The 16,626-nt window shown below is 37.0% G+C and overlaps 1 protein-coding gene across 1 annotated transcript in view; it reads right to left on the bottom strand.

The window, feature by feature from the left end:
• The window catches only part of LOC145663045 (uncharacterized), a 29,797-nt gene extending 13,171 nt beyond the window's left edge, over window positions 1–16,626 (bottom strand). Inside the window, exons 1-4 of the mRNA XM_081729203.1 lie at window positions 16,336–16,626; window positions 9,172–9,322; window positions 7,542–7,703; window positions 3,505–3,878 (exon numbers count right to left, since the gene is read on the bottom strand). Coding sequence (XP_081585329.1) covers window positions 3,505–3,878; window positions 7,542–7,703; window positions 9,172–9,318 — 683 coding nt within the window. The 5' untranslated portion in view covers window positions 9,319–9,322; window positions 16,336–16,626. The remainder of the gene's footprint in view (window positions 1–3,504; window positions 3,879–7,541; window positions 7,704–9,171; window positions 9,323–16,335) is intronic.

The following is a 16,626-nucleotide window of genomic DNA, read 5'->3' on the forward strand; positions in this document are numbered from 1 at the left end:
GTGAGAATACGAGTTCTTAAGATATAATATTAAACAATATCTAATGAGTCCCAGTCGGTAGGTAATTTCTTACCAACATTAAAACAATGGGTGCTTACAAAAACAAACTTATTTCCAGTAATATTAATGTGTTAAAGCAAACAATTCTGTGTTCAGGGTTGCGAATTAAATCTTAGATCTTTCTATGTGGGTTAAACGATGGTTAAATATCATATGTGTAGGTTTTCTGGCGATACTTCCATTTCCACTGAATCAAGTATTTCCACATTATCCGGCTGAATTTATCATTGTCTCATTTAAGTTGACGCCTGATACCTGATCCGAAATTTCGGTACTAACTCAATAATTATATGTATGGTACCGACACATTTCTTCTCGGTTACAAAAAATCATGATTGTACCTCTTGTTAAGGTGATAAAACAATTTTATATGTGAGCACGTCTCGTAATTCAATCTAGTAAACCAAAGCTCTTTTCGGAGAAGGATATCTACATTGTATCTTTATATGCATATACCTACTGACTTTGATATTGATAACTTAGAAGTTAAATGTAATTGCAAAAAAAAACATTTTTTGTTTTGTACATAATGCAAAACAGTTAACTCACTGATTGTGTTTATATAGAGCAATTTATGTACCACTAACGAAGTAATACAATCACCATATTTGAAAATACTTGGATTTTTTATTTAAGTAGCGTTGATGGGCAGTAAGCTAGTTACGATTGTCACGTAACATTTTCTTCGAACGTTGGTTACTGTTGCATGTGTTAATTTCGTGTTAGATTTAAACTGTTTAATTAAATTATAAAATCAATAGTGAACCGCAGTTACTTCATTTGTATTATTTATTCAAACGCCTTTACGTAATGGCAATTATTATTTTTTTTTTTTTCAACAAAGCATACTAGTATTTATTCTGCGTCGACCTGTTATCGAAGAACTAAATGGCGTATTGATTGGCACTGAAGCAAGTCGGAGACTGGAGTTTGATTCCAGTTTCAGTCGCATATATTCACTATTTAAATTTATACGTAGAATATTTGGTATATGTTTGCCTCCAGCCTACAGTATTACTGGTTAACACAAGCAGATAAACCTAACGATGTTCTTCACAGAAATGAATCCCAGTGCCCAGAAATTCCTTCCACCTTCCTCTAAGCACCACCACTCCTTCCTAACAGCCATACCATGAAAACATATACCCTTTATTTCTAATTGCTGACTTCCCATTTCCCAAACATACTATAATATCACAACTGCTGAATGCATGGCAATCTTGGCGCTAAGTTCTGACAGCATCATCATCCAGCCCCCTGATGTCTCTTACGATATGCCCATGAATCAGTCGCGAATATCGGTCCGAAACCCTGCAGCAACTCTCCAAATGCATTCATTACATGTGTCTGGAGAAGCCACACATGTATTTCCACAATTAACTAAAATACAGTTTTACCTAGGCAATCATGGTCCACTTGAGAGCCTATCTCAAGGCATCATCTTGCACCTTACTTCAAAAATACCCAAAATCACAAATTGTATAATCTTCTTAAAATCTACAAATCCACCGATATTTTATCCTACATTCTGCATTATAACCAATTATTTTTATTATTCTTTACAATTTATTACTTTTAAATATATATTGTTAATTTCTTCATAAATGTATTCTTCTCTCTTCATTCTTTTGCTCTCCCGCACTTTTAGTGATTCTCCAATTTCATTAGTTTTATCTTCCGCCAATACACACACTCTTGGTTACGTAGCTACAATATTACATGACTCTGCACTACGTAAAATAATGCGGCCTACTTGGAGAAGAACATCTCCTTTTCTGTTATCTTTGTATCTATTTGTTCAGCTCCTTATATGACAAAGCTGGCTGGTCGATCGATTTGGAGTTTATTGTCTCTTTCAGTGCTGTGGCTATGAAATGTGGACCTACAGCTCAACATGGGATCCAAACTATAAAGCAGAAATTAGGAATCGAACCTAAAATCTCCCACCACCAAGGCGCAAAAGTTAACTACGACAGCAAGTCGAAAAAAAAAAAAAACAATTCGTTTATGTATGTTGGAGAAATGGCTAGGAAGAGCGATGTTAGTCATGTGGCGCTGTGTGCAGTAGTTCAGCAGACAGTGAACAGAGGAAGGAGAAGGTTGTGTTGCAGTTCACTCGTCCGCTATAACAAGTGAAAATGAACGCTCCAATAGAAAAAAACGCCAAATGGGAAGTACGTGCGGTAATACGATTTCTCAGTGCGAAAAAAGGCTTTCAGAAGCTGCGATTCATCGGGAACTATGTGATGTTTACAGACCAAACGTGATGAGTGAAGGTGTCGCACGTTTAAAGATGGACGAATTGATATGCTCAAAATCTTTTGAAGTAGTTCCACTGGGATGTTTTAAATCATCCTCCCCATTGTCTAGATTTGGCGCCGAGTGACTACCACCTCCTCAGGCACATAAAAGTGGCTTGCTTCGCACGCTTCGACAATGACGATGCGCTTCACAATGCTGTTAGTAGGTAGCTTCATTCCCAAGCAGATTTTTTTGCAGAAGGAATTTCATTCTTGTAAAACGTTATGACAAGTGCTTCAATTTGAATGGTGAATATGTTGAAAAGTAATGTAATGTTGTACTTTTCTAATGTGCATAATAAAAGTTCTGTATCTGCGAATGTATGTCATTGATAATCAAACGGCTTTTTTTTTTTTTTTTTTCGAATTGCCCTCGTGTATAACCCACAAGGAGCTCTCAAAAGCCATTTTGCGAAAGAGTCTATAATGATGTATTTTAATATAATGTACTTTTAGTGTGTAATTATGTTTTCTCTATTTTCTAACAAACATAGTTGTATTCTCAATCTCCTCACGATGTTCGATAATTGCGCGTGCATGCAGGTATTTAATATACATGAGTCACTATTCCTCAATGAATGATTAATCAGGTGTGTCTTTATTCGTAAACCCTGTTATAAACGTTCCCTATCATTTTTTAAGAGGATGCAGGTGTAGGTATAGTTAGTATGGATTAAGAGCTTCTATTTAACATGGATCATAAACATTTTTGATATATATATATCAGCCCACTGTTTTTGTGAAAAAAATATGGTACAATAGTTTAATGTAAACAACACATGTTAATGCAGCTGTAGCATTGGAAGTTTCATAGGCATGTTAATCATATTAATAATCGAATTTCTTATGGGGGTCTGGATTATTAACATAATAAATTTCAACTTTAAAATGCCCATGAAGTTTCCATTGGTGCAGTTGTATTAATGGATGTGTCGCTTATTTTGTAGTATTGTACCTTTTTTATTATTTATTATTGTTGTTCTTTTTATTATTATTGCATCCACTCTTACTCCCAGGTAAATATCTGAACTTTGTCAATTTTATATTCTTTTTGCTTTAAGCGACGAATGGAACGCAAAACGAACGCACAAGAACTTCATCTGTTTCACTCAATTGCTTAAAACATACAATAAAAAACTCTTACCCCTCAGACGGGTCCCCGCTTAGATCCCCTTCCACAGTAATGGTATTCTCATCTGTGCTATCTATATGAACTTCATCCTTTGCAGAAAGCGTGTCATCCACACTCATCCCATGACTGTCACCAAATGAACTGTTACTGACTCCACAGTCTTTCATTTCCCCACACCCAGACCACTGAGAAGCGTCTTCGCCGTCCTCCTCTTCTACTGTTTCCAATCTCACGATTGCCTCAACGCTTGAACTCTTTGATCTCATCTCTACTTCAGAGTTCCCAAGCAGAGATGGTGGAGGCATATGGGCAGCCTCAATTCCTACCTCTCCTTGGTCAATATCCGCATCACATTCTTCCACGTCATTCTCCATGCTTACATCGTTCTGGAAAACAGAAGAAAAACATTATAAGAGTTTAAAATTAACATTCCCCGTTACAGAAGTTCCCTTCGAACGGATTAAAAAAGTCTCAGAAAAGCCAACGGCTAATATGTTCATCTTGTGGTGCGAGTGATTTCAGGTTCGCACTCGTTACTCAAAATTTCGATACTGACTCAGTGTCGTATGGCCGGAAAATGAAATGTTTCAGTTTTACGTTTCACGGTTATGCCGGCTAGGTTAATGGGAGAGGGTGATGATGAGAAATGAATGAAAGGGTGGAATGAAGAAAGTGGGAGGAAACGGGAGAACCCCGAGAAAATCCACGCACACACGCCGAAGTCATACGATGTTTGCTTCAAGTGGGCTGAAGTCCTGCAGAGATGCAAAGCTCAGGAGTTCTTTAGCAGAAATTGTTACACTATAAGGGGGAATTACATCTGAAATTACTTGAATTCAAAATTAAATACAAACTTTCCGATTTAAATATTTTATAGAGTTGTTAGGAATTATTCAATAATTTAATTATGTTCGGGTAGAAAAAGCTGAATAATTGTAATATACATACCCGGATGTTTAAGCCTGACCATAAGCAACCTGTGCAAACAGAGTGTAATGTACGAATCTTGAAGATTTGTTGATACTGTATGAGGATTAATTACTTAGTAGCTGTATAACATATCGGAGTAGCGGATACGATATAAATAGATAAAGCATCGGAGTAGCTGTATTCGCCATAGCATAGTAGGTCATAGTTTGTGGTGGACCATGTAGTTAACGTTTTGAATAATACAGTAAAGGCGAAAAGGAGTAATTGTTTTGCATTATGTTCTCGGTCAGATTTTTATCTTGACAATTGCATTTATGTGTGTCAAGTTTCTATAACATTTTCTAGCACATCACCACAACTACAAAACAATACTTATAAAAGGGAAATGTCTCAGTCTGTGAGCAGTGCTAATTTCTAATAATTGACAATTTCCGCTTCACTACGTTCGCAGCCTGCCTGATTTTATTTGCAAATGGGTAGTGATGATACTGAACACGAACATGTTTTACTGCTTATTACTAAGACAAATGTATTAAATGTAAATTTGGTTATAAAAATCCACAAATATTTATGCCATGCCAAGCACAATATAATTCAATAAATAAGCAGCATGAACCCAGTATATGAATCACAGGCAGTTTCGCCATTTAGCTAGTTCATTCATAAATATTGTCACAGATTTTGACAGCCGCTTGATCATGTGGTATGAGTGAGTGCTGCCATCTAGGATATGTGGGCGAAGTAAGTCCTTGGGCTCCTCATTTCACAGTGAGACGCGTGACAGTGGAAGCATGTAAGGATGGAGTGGGACGACTACGAGAATCATGTTGCACTCAGAGCGCTACACAAGGTGGGAATGCCGCCACTGTAGATTTTCGCCACCTTGAAACCCATCTAAACTAAGTGAACGATTTGCCTACCGCACCATCCAGCATTACAATGAAACAGGAAGTGTCAATAACCGGCAGCATAGTGGCAGACCGCATACAGTGAGGACACCACAGGTAGTTAAAGCCGTAACTGCAAGGATTCGGCGAAATTTCATCAGAACTCGATCAGTGATGTCCAGAGAGACCCCCATTTCGAGACCAATCATGTCACGAGTGCTCAATTAGGATCTGGAATTCAGAGTTTACAAAGTACATGTCACTTTCTGACTGATGCGTTACGCCAGCAGAGAACGGTGAAAGCCAAACGCCTACTCAAGCGTTACAAAGAAAATGGTCACAGGACAATCCTCTTTTCCGATGACAAGTTGTTCAGTTGAGCAGTTCTTTAATGTTCAAAATGATTGTGAGTACGCATCATCAGTGCAAGGTGCTGAATGTGTTTCCAGGATTCGAAGGACTCATTACCTAGCATCAGTCATAGTGTGAGCTTCAACGGTACAACACGGCTCCAATTTTGTGAGCACGGGGTGAAGACATCGGCTGCCGTGTACCAAACCAGTGTTAGAGCCCATTGTGAAATCACTGAGTACCATCATGTTCCCCAAATAACAGTGGATTTTCCAACAGGATTCTGCTCCCGCGCACAAGACACGGTCACATAAGAGTGGCTACGAGCCAACGCCCCAGACTTCATCTCCGTCAGACTGGCCCTCTAACAACTCAGATCTAAGCCTGCTTGATTACAAACTCTCATCTGCTTCAATCAATGACCTGCAAGAAGAGATACTCTAATGTGGACTCCCTAAAGCGTGCCTTGGTCAAGGCAGCCCCAACCTCCCCAACAACTCTCTTCACAATTCCATTGACGAGTAGCCAGTCAGACTCCAGGTGGACATTTTCAAAACTGACTGGTGCCCTTCATGTATCATCTTACAAGACATCAATATATCGTCAATACTGTGTGTTTTATCTCTAAATCTTGACAGTATTTATGAAGTAACTAGGTACCTTTACGGCAGTATAACATTTAAAAAGCTTTAGTGACAACCCATATGAAACATACTATAAGTAACAACAGACCATAACCATATTTAGATTTAAGCATTAATATTTATGTAATAGCAATTTAGTTGATTGGCAAACTTAAAAAGTTAATATAAACAATTAGAACTTTTAACTAAATACGATTTTAACTTATAGCGTACAGCAAGCCGAAGGCTTGGAAGAACCACTAATAGTATTAAATGAAATCTTTAAGTTTAACGTTCCACGATTATGCTGGTTAGGCTAGAGGAGACGGTGGTAATGAGAAATGAGTGAAATGGTGGAATGAAGAAAGTGGGAGGAAACGGGAGAACCCCGAGAAAACCCACCAGCACGGTGTTTGTCCACCACAAAGTCCACATGGTGCGAGCTGGGATCGAACCAGGGACCCAAGCACCGGAGGTGAACGCTCGATCACTGAGCCCCCCTCCCCCCTAATAGTATTAAATACATAATTGTGTTCCTTAATATGAATTTCTCTTCCTAGCCTAGCGTTGCAGCCCATGGAAGGTAATGACTATCCAGATAGCTTCTAGTTTGACAATGTCTGCTCTGCACTTTCGGTTCTTATAGGCCGTTATTTCTGTCTTTCTACGTCGAAACTCACTACCCTTAATTCAAATTTTACTCAGGTCCTTCCTCATAATACTTGGTCAACATTGAAAACTTTGCCTCCAAGAAATCAAAGCACGGAACCACGCATGGTAACTATTCGGTTATGTAGATATATGATTTCATGACAATAAACGTTAATTATTGGGTTTAAAAAAATGAAAACAATTCCTAATTACTATTGTCCTTCATTCATTTGTATTTAGTTATTAATATCCTCTGAACAACAGAAACGGATAGTTATAAAGATGGTATGTTGTAGATATGAAAAGTATGTCTTTGATTTTGATCAAGTAATCACTTAAGAATAACAGTTCTACTGTCAATCCGAACACTACAAGTTAGTACGCAAGAGCACTATTGGCTTTAATAATTTACAGTACGGTGCAGGCTAAGTTTGAACGTACCTCCCACTTACAAACAAAAAGTAAACAGTTTGCGATATTACAGGCTATACGAGTGAAACTCCCAAAATTCCACTCCCCAGTATCAATCTTCTTAGTTTTAATCTCGTTAGAAGCTTCTTCAAAGAGTACTCATCATCAATATTAACTATTCCATTCAGCTACTCACCTCCACTCTATCAGCGCCGCCAACTCTATTCTGAGAGTATCTTAGCAAGTGCCTTAACATAAGATCACAACTGAGGCATTTCTCCTTGAATTCGTAGAACATATTTAGCTTATAGAGGCACTGACAACAGATTTTCTTTGGCAGAGGGTCATCTCTTGATGCCTGAAAGATACCAAACTTTTATAATAACGTTAATTAACAGAAGTACCTGTAACAATTATCTCATTGTATAAAAGCAATACAACACAAAAACACCAAACACAAAGCTCTTACGTTTCTCGTTGATGATAATGTTATGCGTTTCTATTTCTACGTATCTCTATTTCTATATAATCTATTCAGGAATAACATAATGAAACCCTTATCTATGTATTAAAATGCTAGGTTTATGTTTGTCTCCAATCCTTTCGACAATTAGATCTCGAAAACCGTAAGTGCTAGAAACGTGCCGTTTTCGCTGCTCGATTCCAAATTTTGTGTAGATTATCTAGTTCTAAATGAATATTTAAAAGAAATATGGTTGTTATTTCTTTATTCGATTTTTCAGGGGTGCATTGGAAGTGTTGAAATTTAAAAAAAAAAACAAAGCATAATACCCTATGAGTTATGCATTCCAACACCACGAAGTTGTATACAGGGGTTATATATCTCTCAGGCGTTTGTTTCATGGCCAAATGATAATGAAAAACGAAGGATAACCATTTCTCCAGGCTAAGATGAATATTTTTTGGAATGTTTTGCCCAATGAACACCATATTTCACTGACATAATTAATTGTGTATGTAATGTACTTGCTTATTACATACTGTATGTAAGAAGAAAGAAAACACTGATCATACATTAATTAGAAATAGGCTGAAATCCTGCAAATGGTGCGAAATATTGAAAAAATAATCGAAAAAAATCTCCTCTTTATGGTACCCCTTGCCAATTTTAATCAAGACGTCTTTTAATTGTGCTTGTAAAGGGACATATACAGATGTGAGAAATGAAAAGGAGATTCATGCTCATATGTGACTGATGCGCTGTGTAGAGAGCGCAGGTTCGGCTAGTTGTAATAAAAAAAATATTTCAGAGGCATCTAAATTATTCTCTTCATACGAATTATTAAAACTAGAGTATTAGTTATTCAAGGAATCCTGATGTTGGTCGATAAACAAGTGCTTATACTCGGACGAAAGTAGACTCGACAGTCAAATCAAAGTATAGAATATTTGTATATTAATGAAAGAAGAAAGCAACCTAATTTTTTTTACACACCAGACCCTCTGTAGGTGCGAATTCAATAACACACAAAGAGTGAAAAACTGAATAAGACTGGACCGGGACTCGAACTCAGAATCTTCGACATACCGTGCTAATGCGTTAACCACTACGCTACCAAGTCCACTTCCCAGAACAGCCACTCACTCTCTCACTCCTGAAGTCGGTGCTCAGTGGTCTGAGTGGACTTGTCCGGCACTACAGAATCATGCCCAGCAATCCAGTGTGTATTCAATTAAGAAACTAACAGAAGTACGCTCTTTAAACCAGAACATCCCATCATCGGTCGCGTGATATTTATTCTCATTAACATCCAAACATGCATTACATATTTAACCTTCTCTTAAGTAAATCTGGAATTACTTACAACTATTGACAAGCATGTCCACATCTTTAAAGAGACCTGATACTGTAAGGTAGCAACTTCACCGAAGATGTGAAACTGTAATCCATCCTTAGAAGCACACAGACGGCATAAATCAGTCACATTGCAGGCACCCATTTTGGTATACATAGATCTGAAAAATTCAATTTCTGTTACTTTTTTTGTGTAACGTCAAAAGAAATTTGCAAATTTATAAATCAATCCATTAATATTGTACACTACACTTGATCAACAAAATTACTAACAATACATAACAGACATCTTAGCGATTTATTAAATTATTTCTAAATTAACACATTAAGATTTAAAGCAGATAATTTATTTCTGTTACGAAAGTTATTTTCTAAATTTCGAACTCACTCAAATAATACGAAAAAACACATTACGATACAATGTAACATAGAACCACGATTACAGTGCATATCAGTTATATATATATATATATATATATATATATATATATATACATGCACACACACACACACACACACACACACAAAACAAACAAACTTTGAGTTTTCCGTGGGACGATTATGCCGGCTACGCTAAAAGAGACGATGATGATGAGAAATGAATGAAATAGTGAAGTGAAGAAAGTGAGAGGAAATGGGAGAGCCCCTAGGAAACCCATGCACACGGTGCTTGTCCACCACAAAGTTCATTTGACGGGACCAGGGTTTGAACCTGGGACCCTATGCACCAGAGGTGAACGCTCTACCACTGAAACATGACCACACCAGTATTGCAAATATACATGGTCAAAACTCTCCGTAACTTTATCGCGATTTTCCAATAATTTCGTTTTGAATGTGGCTACTGAAAGACCTGACAGATAAAATAACTTATGAAAACAAGATCTAATTTTCAGGAGTACATTTATAGATAAATTTCTCTCGTAATGCCAAATGCGAACACGGAAAAACAAAAATAACTAGTAGGAGAGTTCTAATATGAGTAGATGTGCGCATGAAAATTACAGGTAATATATATTTGTTACTGAACTCACTTTGATGAGCTGATTACATCTTCGTACATAACATGCTGGTATTGCCTGTTCACTCTAGGATGGAAGATTGTTTACAAACAACAATTGTAGTGCGAGCGTCAAAACCTTGCTTCTCACCCCTACATGGTTAATTCATGGTTGCCAGGCACATGAATCTCCGAACCGAATGTACCTACTTCTGCACAGTCATGGACTAAGTGCTATTACTACATAAATTGCTTCTTTTGAGATGACTGAGCTATTAACGTTATGACAAATTGAGTAAGTTATTATGTAATACAATCTTACATATAATGCACACTCAATTTTGTACAAGTGTTCTTTTTCGAAAGTGTGCGAAAACCTTGTACGCCTGGCAATATTGGAAGATGGCAGTTTGTGTTGTAAACAATAAACAGAGGGAGGGAAGACCGTTAGGTTCGCTGCACAGCATTGTTTTCATGATAAGGCGACAGAAACATATTGTACTGATTGTAAACAAGGGCTGGGAATTTCGATGCGAGTATAGGTGGAAATATTCTCGCTACATATTGCCTGTTGGTGAAGGTTTGCAATGTTGCAAACTGCTAAGTGTAGAATTTCATACTAATTGAACGAGCTTTGAGAAAGATTAGTATGATGCAATAATTATAAATATTAACAACCATAGACTTAAAGTATTAGGATATAAACCATGCTGCTGTAAGAAGAATATAATACACATTGAATTACGTGTTCAAAGTACAGTATAAAGCGAATTTTAACATTTAAACATTTTAAAGCTGTACACATTTGCCCTGTTTGGGTGCCTTTACCAGACACTGTGCAACACAAAAAAGGCACTAAAATAGCTAGATCGAGCGTGGGCATGAACCCGGCTCTGGCCGGTATTCCTTATTAAGGTTTTCCTCAGTCCCACGAGGTGAATGACTAGATGGTAGCTTCTGTAAGGCAGGGGCGGATCCAGGACGGACTTCTTGGGGGCGGTGGGTTTTACTACTGCTACTTAGAGCTATTTTTAAGAGCTCCAAACTCTGGGATTGGGTTTTATTTAAATATATAAAATGAGAATGTTTCCTTTCCTGGGGGGCAATCGCCACGATCGCCCCCTGGATCCGCCACTGCTGCAAGACCAGAATTGGACCAAACACTGAGGCCCCAGAATTGGCGGGAAATATATTCCTTCAGAATATTATGTTGCCAACACTTCCACAAATATTATGGTGGTGGGTTGCGACATCCCTTTTTCGTTTATATGTGTTTAAATTCATTATGAAGTAAATGTAGAAGTGTTTCTTTCTTTCTTCTCATCTTTCTCATCCTTGCTCTCCTTTCCTCACCTTCTTAAAATATGAATACTGTCCTCCTGTAAGATTGTTTCTCTCCACGGCCCAAGGTTTAAAGAGACCAACCTGATATAGTTAACTATTAGCAGAAGTGTACCAACAAATTCACATTAGAGACAGCGCCGTAACTTAGATTTCTTTCTGGGGGGCAAGCATTAATACGTGTATTTGTGCCTCCTAGAAAAAGTTGTTTTTCTCATTCTTGGGCCCCCCACTTTCTATCTTTTTCTTACTATTTAAGCCCCCCGGAGCCTGTGGGCCCTCCCTCACGGTAAGGTCTGCGGGGCCGTTACTTACGCCCTTGGGCCCGTTCCATACATGACAAATTATTTAAGGGGACAACATTGACAAATCTCAAAGCCATACGAATAAATGTTATTTCTAGGGCCCCTAATAATAGACGTTTCTTACTGAAGCGGCACACGGCTCTTTCGTTTTATTTACTTTTGTGCGCTGCTTTATGTAATGTAGTGAAACTGTTTGATGCTTCATTTATAATTTCATGTTCGTATTGTATGTGGATTAAGAAAATTTTGTCTCCAAATGGGCCCCTTCGAACGGCGGGGAACCTCCCTGGGGGGAAGTTGCCCCTCCCCTGTCCCACACAAGTTACGGTCCTGATTAGAGAAGAAGTAAACTCTTTCGAAATTTACGCAACTTGCAAATACCAAACCCTACTAATGCTAAAATTGATGAGTTAGTTCCACTGTTACAACTGCTATAAGGGGAAAGTAGGGGAAGGACTGCTAAGATTCACTGGCCAGGTTTTGTATCAAAACATAGCGCCAGGCTACAGTAAACCGACAATAACGTGCGTGTGTACAATCGAGCAATAAAAAAAATATTTCTATTATATCCTGTTTTAGGGTCACATACTAACATTCATTGCATACTTGCTTTTCCGATCAGCAAATTCATCTGAGGTGGTCTTACTTGCTATGGAAAATACTCGTTCGGAGGTCTGCCATTAAAACGACTATGTGAAAAGCACGAACCATCATACGCTAGACGACCACCAAATAATAAGAATGTAATCTAACCGAACTAGGCACTGCACTTCAGAGAGCCGCGTAGGACCAACGACGATGGATATGTGTGTAAACCAGGGTGGATTGATTTAAATAAGTCTGATTTAAATCACTTGATTTTTTAAATAAAAATCGCTGATTTAAATCAAATTCCGAAATAAAATAATTTAAAGTGAAAATAAGTAAAATCCCGTTTCTGTTGTATTATTTCGGTTACGGAAGTTAATGATTATACTACAATGAGACTGAAATGTACAGTATGTACAGCATAGTATGAAAACACGTGACATGCACAGGATGATTAGGGAAAATCCCGTTTTGAACGGATAACGGAGCAATACTGCTTTCTTCTCTTCGTAACAATGGGTTTGGGTTTTTAAATCGTTAACTGTTCCAACGGGGAAATCACCATCGACATTTAAGACGAAAATTCTTTCGCGTGCGCGTCTGCTTGTTTGTTCCCAGATAATAGGGCGTAAATAGAGGGGTCCTATCCCGTCTCCGATTGTTTTTTTTTAAGATTTATAACTTTAGGTGAAATTTATGTATTTCGTGCCTCAAGCTAGTTCCAATTTTTTAAAAATATACCCCTACCAAATATCAGTAACTTTTGTGAAAAAAAGTGACATTTTGATAAATGTTGCTATACTTTTTCCTTAATGCTTAACCTTTTAAATTATATTACCTATTTTTATCCTATTAAAAATCGAATCTTCATTATTCGATTAAAAAAGTACCAATGAACCTTTTTACTTCGTTTTCTTTTCCAAGACTGAAAGCACTGTAGAATATGTTACATATGCTTTCACGCCTTCCTGCGTCCAGACATAGTGTGTAATGACATCATAAATTTAAAAAAAAATATTTTTTAATGCTTATTATTATTATTTTTCGGCAGGCTTACATTTTGCATTCAAAAGACTGAAATTTTGCACACTCGTTCAGTGCACCCCTTAGTATTTTTCAGATGTTTTCAGATCTCTGCGTGAAAACAGGGAGGTCTAGAGGGAAAATGTATTTAAAAAAAAAAAAAAAAAACGCGATTCAGATGGAGACATATGAATGGTACCATTTGAAACGCTGTTCTATTCTGAAGAGAATGACGTACAAACCATGATCCTAGGATAAATAGGGATGTTTCAGGAAACTGTTGCCTGAGATCCTGTTTTATAAGCGAATCTGGGGATTTGGGGCATATTTTTCGCGGGCTTACTTTTGCACCTAGAAGATTGCAATTTTGCACATTTATTCAATGCACCTTTTAGTATTTTTCAGTGTTTCAGATCTCTACCTTAAAAGAGAGGGTTGGTCCAGAGGGGTAAAAAGTAAAAAATAATATTTTTTTTAACAGAAAATATCTTTTTTCTTGATTTTACCGCCCCAGATACACGATGGAGACATTTGAATGATACGATTGAAAATCTTCTTTATTCTGAAGAGAATAATATACAAATCACGACCCTAGGATAAATAGAGATGTGAGAAAATTTCTATATTACATGCGTGTTATCTGGGGCATTGTGGGGATGTTCTTAGTTCATTGTTAAATATTTTCCCCGCCCTTACTATTTAAGATAGCTTGAAATTTTATACACACATTTAGTACACCCCTTAGTATTTCCCAGTTCATTTTGAGGTATGAGTCTAGAGTCTAGAGGGGATCAAAATTTGAAAAAAAAAGTCAGAAAAAAAACATTTTCTCTGAAAATTTCGCGCCTCAGGGGCATAATAGGGAAATCTGAATGTTACCGTTTCAAAAGCTGTTCTGTTCTGAAAAGAATGAGGTATGAACCATGATCCTAGGATAAATAGGGATGATGTAGCTGCTTGACTGAAAGTCTATAATTTTCCTTTTTAAAAAAGCCATAATTTAAAAGGGTTAAGAAACAATGATTGGGGTTAACAATTGGGGATTAATTCAAAATTCAATCCTAATACTTTCACTTAAATGGCATAATTAGCATTTAATACTAATTCCTAATGCTTTTTCTTCAGTTCGCGACTTGTAATTTACGAGGAGAAAAATTTGATTTAAATCAAAAAAATCGATTTAAATAAAAAAATCAACAAAAATGATTTTTTTTAAAAAAATCATGATTTTTTTCCACCCTGGTGTAAACTAATAATTATGTAAGAACAAACTTTGCTATATGTTTTATACTTACACTGTTCTTCTGGAATAAAGATAATACTCCTTTCGTGAAATTTCCAAATTTATGCGGACCTCAAATAGGGCAGCATCAACTTTATTAATGAGGTTTGGATAGGTTAATTTTGGTTAGCTTAGAATACGCTAGATTGGCATAATTTAACTCTACTCTTTTATCCGAGTGTGAAATATAATTCTTCGTTTTTTTTTTTTTTTTTTTTTTCTAAATTTTAAAATTGACTTTACATGTGTTGTATGGAAGAGTTTTTCACCTCTAACTTTCAAAGCAGAAGTAAGAATAGGCTGAAATTTGGTCAGTAAAACTCTGCTCGTCGAGCTGGACACCTACCATATTACACTGAGAAGGTTCTAGTACACACGTCCCTCATATAGGTTACTAGCTAGGTTGGTTCCTTTCTGTACCAAATATTTAATTCATACAGTATTGTCGAGCGAGCGTCAGCGAGTGAAGACGGATTAGAGCCCCGCAGGGCACGTTGTTTTCTGTTTTTATTACAGCTAAATGGGAAGGGGACTTGTATTCTAGAACCTTGCCTATTACATTGAAGATGGCGGCGACACGCCCACTTTCGGTACCCACCACGTACTTGCATTTCCTACGTAAATCTTAGTTTACTCCCACACACCATCACTAACGCGCCTGCTACCTACATTAATCCCCAACTTCGCCCTGACCCGAACAGAAATACTATTCTTCCTTGCACAGACTGGGGCGTGATTTTCGCATAAATAATAGTTTTTGTTTAAATTCCGCTCAGCCTCATCGCGATTAGGTTACTAATAGGTAAACCGAACAGAATCTACACTAAACTAATTTAACGTCTTATAAGCTAGCGGAAGTAAACGAAATTTATGTCATAATTTTAATAATCTATCAGTTTGCAGGCCTATTATCAATTGTTTGGGCAAGCGCCAAGAAAAACACCCTAGAATGTATTATATTATTTAAGCGAAGAAAAGCGATTGAAATAATTTCTAAATTAAACATCAGCTCGTTAACCTGCACAAGAAATATATTTATTAGTTATTGTTACACTACTCATAAAGCCTATTACAAGTTTTGATTAATTTACGAACTACGCTTACAAAGATAAAGTACCAATATTATGATAAGTTTTGGCACATACAAGCATTACATTTACAGCCCAACCTTAATATATGTCAGGCTATCATCAACATGCACATTCGTATCTTCTATTTTCATCCTTTACTTGAAATACAAACTTGTGAATTAAAACAACCGGATTCATGCGTCAAACTGAACCTGCACCAAGTATTGGTAACTGGCCAGAAAATCAGGTAGATAATGACTGCCATACCCGAAATAGATTATTGTACTCTTGTGAAAAACGGAATGCAGGAGTGGTTATTTCCAAGCTGATTACATATTCCGTGTTAACCACAATTAGTGTCAACTTCTACTATTCACGTTGACCACTGCCTACATTTTCGTGTCACTTATAGGAAGATATGCCGGTCAAATCATGGTTCGCGAACATACTGAAAAATGAAATACGATTGATTGTCGAACTGAAAGACAATAAACACAGTAACTTAACAAGATCCTAGCTGGATCAGTGTTCAAACGATTTGTTTCCACTTATATATATTAATTACCTCAAGTAAAGAAGTATTTAAAAACTCTTTGTTTAACTATCGTCATTCATTGTCACTGGGAGTTGTTAATTTTAGACACAGCAAAATGTAATAATTTCGATTCAGACAATGCCTTCCATTTCTTCTACTGGTTATACTTGTCACACCAACAAACTATAATCACATTATTGTTATTTTCTAGTCTATTATTTACTATTCACACCACCCACACTTCCATTCTACTACCCCCACGCATTGGTAAACCATCACAAGGTTGGAACTTCTTTGCGCCAAAATCATTGCCAGAGTTGG

The sequence above is a fragment of the Thermobia domestica genome, chromosome 10, assembly GCF_964235325.1.
Source record: "Thermobia domestica chromosome 10, izTheDome1.hap1.1, whole genome shotgun sequence".
In the NCBI taxonomy this organism is placed as follows: Eukaryota; Metazoa; Arthropoda; class Insecta; order Zygentoma; family Lepismatidae; genus Thermobia; species Thermobia domestica.